Here is a 6,923-nt window from a genome sequence, read left to right on the forward strand (position 1 = left end):
GGCGTGCGGAATCTAGTTCTCTGGCCCCTTCATATCCAACCCCAAACGGCCCCATCAATTTTTCTTTCAGTCCAAAGATTTAAGTTTGTGGTCCCAGCCAAGTCTTAGGGAACAGCGGCTGTTAAAGGGTCAGCAGACTCAAAGCTATCTGGGATCCAGGAGGTGTGTGATTCCACACAATGGGGGAGAGGCACTGGCCTATTACCATTTGCTGATTTTCTACGCCCAACCCACAGTGACCCTTTTCTCCAGTCATCTCTCTAGCTGTGTGCCAACATTTCCATCAAGAAAGAATGCTAGATCTTCTTCTCGTTCATATATGAAAAATTACTAAGAAAATTGTGTATCTTCATTATTATTGAGGGTTATACTGCAAATGAAAATTAGGTATATATGTTATATATTTAATTTCTTTTTTTAAAAATAAATAATTGTTTTATTGAAGTATAGTTGAATTACAATGTGCTAATTTCTACTGTATAGCAAAGTGATTCAGTTACATGTGTATATACATTGTTTTCCATATTCTTTTCCAGTGTGATTTATCACAGGATATTGAATATAGTTCCCTGTGCTATACAGAAGGACATAATTTTAAACTTAATTTCAATAAGAATCTTTAAATTCTTATTATTGGGCATTACTGGGCAACCTCATGATAATGAGTTTTCGAGGAACTAGCTCCACACTCTACATTGTATTTTTTTCTCGCTTACATGACACAGTTACCCTAAGAGACTGCAAGCTTTTCCAAGAAGATGCTCTAAGAAACTGTCAGTCAATACCTTCTGTGATACTGGACTGTTCAAACTTCAATGGAAATAGGCACACAGAATTCTATTCCAGGACATTGCCACAAATCTGTTTAAAAAGACCAAACGCCAAAAACTTGCAAGGAATCAATTTTACTGGCATTTTTAGGACAATCATGGGAATTGATCCTCCACACTGGGAGGATAAGGAAGAGAAGGCAATGGCAACCCACTCCAGTACTTTTGCCTGGAATATCCCATGGACGGAGGAGCCTGGAGGGCTGCAGTCCATGGGGACGCTAAGGGTCGGACATGACTGAGAGACTTCACTTTCACTTTTCATTTTCATTCATTGGAGAAGGAAATGGCAACCCACTCCAGTGTTCTTGCCTGGAGAATCCCAGGGACGAGGGAGCCTGGTGGGCTGCTGTCTCTGGGGTCGCACAGAGTCGGACACAACTGAAGTGACTTAGCAGCAGTAGCAGGGCCCTGAGGCAGGCCTGTCTGTTTCCTGTAACTGCTCTTGTTCATGCGGGTTCAAACCACTTCTCCCCAAAGGCCTGTAACTAAGGGTCTATAACCAGATGGCTCTTTTAGATAACAATAACAGCAACACACATTTATGAATCACTTTAGCAATCTCTTTGCTAAACACTTTATGTACCATAATTCAGTTATACCTTTCAACAAACCTATGAGGTCAGCGCTGCTGTTATCATGCAGATAAGGAAACTGAGGCACAGAAATGTTAAGTGCTTTACTCCAAGTCACACAGCCAGGAAATGGAGGAAGTAGCCTTCAGGGCTCCAGAGCTTGTACTCTGAACCACTTTGCTGCTGCTTAGTCCTTTATCATCCATTTTATGACTTAGCTCTTGGGAACAGACTGGTAACATTATTAGGGGTTATAGCTGTGTGCTAAGTCCCTTCAGTCATGTCCGACTCTTAGTGACCCCATGGACTGTAGCCTACCAGGCTCCTCTGTCCACGGGATTCTCCAGGCAAGAATACTGAAGTGGATAGCCATGCCCTCCTCCAGGGGATCTTCCCTACCCAGGGACAGAACCCAGATCTCCTGCATTGCAGATGGATTCTTTACTGTCTGAGCCACCAGGAAAGCCCATGAATACTGGAGTGGGTAGCTTATCCCTTCTCCAGGGGATCTTCCTGACCCAGGAATCAATAGGGAACAGATAGGGAAAGAAGGAAAAGTGACATCATCCACCAATCATGTGTCTTCAGCCCACCCAGTCAGCCTCAGGAGCTCACTCTCTGTTGCTGAACAACAAGCATTGTCCAGTTCTTAATGAGGACAGGTCCTGGAGTGCTAATGCTTGTCTGGCAACAGCATTTCAGCTTACCATCTGAAAGCCTGGGATGGGTTTTCTCATAAGGTAGCATCATGATCATTTTTCAAAGTGGAGAAATGTTTGGAGATGAACAAGAACAAGATGAGCAAACACACCTTTGGAAAGAGAGGCGAAGGATGTGAATTTGCAGACTATTTAACAAAGGAGAAATACAAAAGGCCAAGAAGTCTGAAAAAAGGGCTCAACTCAGAAGAATATACAAAGCAAAAATAATAGTAATAGTAAACATTTCTGAGTATGCAAGAAGTAAACTCCATAGGAAGAAGTCTCCATTTGGATATGTATATATATATGTCTCAAAATTCTAAAAAGTCACTATATTTTTTGACCCAGAAATTTTACCTTTTAGAATTTGTTATAGGAATTAATTACTGATATGCATATCACATAGCAGGAGGTTCAACATAGCACTGTTTTTAATAACATAAAGTGCAAAAAACCCTAGTTGTCCTACCACAGTGATTTAGCTAAATAAATTAGGATTGACTGATGCAATCGAATACCATGAAACTGCTAAAAATCAAATTGTGGGGAATAGTTAATGTGGAAAAATCTTCCCGATATATTGTTAAATAAAAGTTTCCAAAAGAGTGCATAATATGCTCACATTTTTGTTGAAAAAACTTTAATCCACACTTAGCAAAAAGGTAGTAAGGGTCATACACCAAAATGTTAATGAAGCGGTGATCCTTGGTGAGGAATTGTCTGAGATCTTTATTTTGTGTTTTCTTTAATCGATATCTCCTGAAGATTCTAAAATAAAGATATATCACTTTTAAAATAAGGAAATAACTATTTACAATGTAGAGAAAAGGACTATAAACAAGGCTACATTTCCAGACCCATTCCCTGGCCTCAGTTTCCTTGCATTGAGAATGTGACTTCTCAGCGTGAAGCGTTCCAGACCCCAACCTGCCCTGCCTGGTGATTTCCTGCTTGGATCTGCACGCTTCCCTTTCAGGCAGGCACATGTGGAAAATGAATTCTGAGGGAGCTGAAGTAATATCCTGAACTCAAACTGGAACACAAACCTATTTGGGGAAATGCTTCCTGAATTTGGCCATTACTTGCCTGATGAGAAAAGCCTCATTTCTTTCCACTTGGTGAAGAGTTGACTGTAAGATTAATATATTCTTATTTACTTATCTGGAGGGGGAGGTGAATCTGGAGCTCTTCCTCAGGTGAATCCCTTAATTTCCCTCCCTCCTATCTTAAAATCTGTCCCTATTTTCACTGCCTTCTTTCTCTAAGGAATCAGTCCCACCCACTTCCCCTGTGTTACTGGTTTTATTCGTCCCATTTCTTAGGTGGGAATTCTTGAGTTCATTTTCCACATCGCCATCTTTCTTTCCTCGCACATTGAGTGGATCGACAAAATAAGTCTCCAGCTAAATTGATTTGCATCCTTCCTGCCCAGCTTTGTTCTCAATGATCTTTCTCCTGGTCGAGGAGAACTGGTCTGCATCACCTGGCCATTCTGCACACTGCTTTCCAGAAGATCTTTGCAAAATACTGGCCTCATCTTGTCCCCACCCTGTGTAACACCCTCACCATTGCCTGCTACAGAACTCCTATAAGTGGAAGTCTTTCAATTTTTCAACATTCAAAATGCCTTAAAAATGATAATAGAATATATATATATATATACACACACACACACACACACATATATATATATATATGATCTTCCCTGGTGGCTCAGACGGTAAAGAGTCTGCCTGCAATGCGGGAGACCTGGGTTCGATTCCTGGGTCGGGAAGATCCCCTGGAGAAGGAAATGGCAATTCAGTCCAGCACTCTTGCCTGGAAAATCCCATGGATGGAGGAGCCTAATAGGCTACAGTCCATGGGGGTCACAAAGAGTCAGACACGACTGATCGACTTCACTTTCACTTTCATGTATATATATATATACACACACACACACACACACACACGTGTGTGTGTGTGCTCAGTCGTGTCTGACTCTTGGTGACCCCATGGACTATAGCCTGCCAGGCTCCTCTGTCCATGGGATTTTTCCAAGCAAAAATACTGGAGTGGGTTGCCATTTCCTCCTCCAGTGAATCTTTCCAATGCAGGGCTCGAACCTGCATCTCCTATGTCTCCTGCTTGGCAGGCATTTTCTTTACCACTGAGCCACCTGGGAAACCCATATATATGCACTACCATATATAAAATAGATCACTAAGAAGGATCTGCTGTGTAGCACATGGAATTCTACTCAGTATTCTGTAATAACCTATAAAGGAAAATAATCTAAAAAAGAATGAATATATGTGTATAGAGAACTGATTCGCTTTTCTATATACCTGAAACTAACATTACATTGTAAATCAGCTACACTCCAATAAAAATTTTTAAAAAACAGTCTACTAGGAAAAGTTCATTTCAACTCCCTGTGATATCTACCATCTCACAAAAGAAGTTCAGCATTTTTATCGGTATTTTCTGTTTGTTATTTCTGTTTAGTAACTCAGTGGAATACTCAAGTTTTGGTTAATATAGATAATAAAATTATTGTCAGTTAATGCCTTCTGCCTGGTCACCAAACCTTACAAGCCAGGGGCAGAGCCTTGAGGGAGGGCATAAGAGAAGAGGTCTATTACAAAGTGTCTTTGATATTGAGAAGGCTGGAGACCACTGGCTCACAGGTTAGGGTCCCAATTCCTTGATATGGCATTCAAGGCCCCCTGCCCCTTGCAATGTCCTCCTTGTGCCACGCTTCCACATGGGCCCCATGCTCCAGCCACGAAGGCACACCTCTGGGCCTTTGCTTAAGCTGATGCTTCTACCTTAAGCTGCTCTCCTCCCACTTAATTTCAGCTCATCATCCTTCATGGCTGTGCTCAGAAGCCCTTCTCTAGTCCCCATTTGGAATTAATATTCTCTCCCTGGAATTCCCCGAGGTCCTTTACACTTCACTTCTGGCCTGCCTCAGATCAGGCCTTATTGCTGTTTGTAACACTGTTCCCTACCTCCTGAACCCCTGGAGGGCAAGGACCAGAGTTATAACAATGTCATTATAGCATGTCCTGGGCCTTGGCCATAGTAAAGGTTCATTGCACATGAGTTGACAGGGTTGATTCCAGAGCATGGTACCATTCTCTGGGGAGAGCCATGTGCATGAGATTTATTAAACTTAGGTTTTCCTCTGATCAAGGTAACAGTTCACAACAGAAAACTCATTCAGAAACTTTGGAGCAAACTGCTTTGATTTGAGTCCCAGATATGCCACTTATTAGGTGGTGACCTTGAGCCAGTCACTGAACCTTGCTAGGTTTCCGTTCACTATCTGAATCATGGGTGCGAATCACTAACTCCTAGGATTGTTGTGAGGTGAAGATAACAATAGCTTAAAAACGTTCGTCACATAGTAAGCTTTCTATAAATTTTATTTCCCTGCTACTATGAGAAATGAACTTGGTAAACTCAATAGTCCTGGGCTACTTCATTCATGGAAAAGAAAACTTGAAAACTTTATGCTCCCACTTCCAAAGGAAGTGTTGGATTTAGCATTTAGAGCTGGAATTAGACTTCACACCTTCCCTCCTCTCCATCCCAACCTTAACCTATTACCACTATAATTAAATGGCTTTGCTTTAGCTCGCACCCAAAAACTACACCCTGACTTATTTTCAAGAAATTCCTGGACCTCATCACATGAAGGGAACAACATTTTGCCCCTCAGAGTTATCCAACTGAGATTCTGACCTTATTTCTTCTTTAAAGAACTTCTTGCAAATAGATGTCCCGATGCAGGCGTTACATTTATCAAGACCGAGGAAAGTCCTTCCCAAATTGTAGCTCGTTCGGACTCGGGACACCGGAGAAGGAGAGGGAGAAGCCGGTGAAGAGACAGAGTAGCTCAGGCTGGAGACCCACAGCAGCAAGAACGGCCAGCCCAGGTGGAGGGCGGCAGCTTTGGGCCCCAGCCGGGGCTCCATCGCAGGCTCAGGATTCCAGCTGTACCCACTTAGGGCTGTGCAGAGGCAGGTCTTGGCAAAAGAGAAGGGGCTGGCTTTAGGGCGCTGACCCCATCCCAGCTTCACAGGTTTCTGCTGGAGGATGCTAAGGACCTTGGGGCTAATGAGGCTGGGGAGGAGGTGAGGAAGTCCGTGGAGGATGCTGATAAAACTGTTTCCAGAGTTACTCTTCCTCTGCCCCGGGGCGGCTGCTACAGGCTGGGGAGGGGCTGAAGGGCAGATTTCGGGATGGACAATGGCCAGGGCCTCCCTATGCAGTCCTTTTGACAAACACAGGATATCCTGGCTGTGCAGGAAAGGTCCAGGCAGGATGCATGTCCGACCTGGTTTCCACCTGGGAGTTTTAAAGGATCCTGAAGGCCTCCACCCTCCACTGTTTTAATTCTGGGTGTATCTGTCCCTATGAATCACACACACACACACACACACACACCCCGACCCCTTCCCAGCCCCCTGCCATGAATAATTTGGCGTGCCCCTTCACCAGCCATATTTGGCTATGAAAGAACTAGAAGTCAGTTCACCAACCATTAAGCAGCACACTTTGATTTGAAAGGTGAAGCCTTTTTACCGCTTAGGGCAGGGGTCCCCAAACTTTTTGGCAACAGGGACTGTTTCGTGGAAGACAAATTTCCCGTGGACAACGGGGGTCAGGGGATGGTTTGGGGATGATTCAAGCACATCACATTTATTGTGCAGTTTATTTCTATTAGTATTACATTGTGCTATATAATGAAATAATTATACAGCTCACTGTAATGGGAGCCTGCATCCAGCTGTGTCTACCCTTCTCCCCACTTACCTGAAAATCCCTCT

General features: G+C 43.3%; 1 protein-coding gene across 1 annotated transcript in view; it reads right to left on the reverse strand.

The window, feature by feature from the left end:
* DIPK2B (divergent protein kinase domain 2B) overlaps positions 1–6,184 on the reverse strand; it is a 46,505-nt gene extending 40,321 nt beyond the window's left edge. The window contains exon 1 of the mRNA XM_004022021.6: positions 5,836–6,184. Within this exon, the coding sequence (XP_004022070.1) occupies positions 5,836–6,068 (233 nt within the window). The 5' untranslated portion in view covers positions 6,069–6,184. The remainder of the gene's footprint in view (positions 1–5,835) is intronic.
* Positions 6,185–6,923: the final 739 nt, after the last annotated feature.

This window comes from Ovis aries, chromosome X (genome assembly GCF_016772045.2).
Source record: "Ovis aries strain OAR_USU_Benz2616 breed Rambouillet chromosome X, ARS-UI_Ramb_v3.0, whole genome shotgun sequence".
Lineage (NCBI taxonomy): Eukaryota > Metazoa > Chordata > Mammalia > Artiodactyla > Bovidae > Ovis > Ovis aries.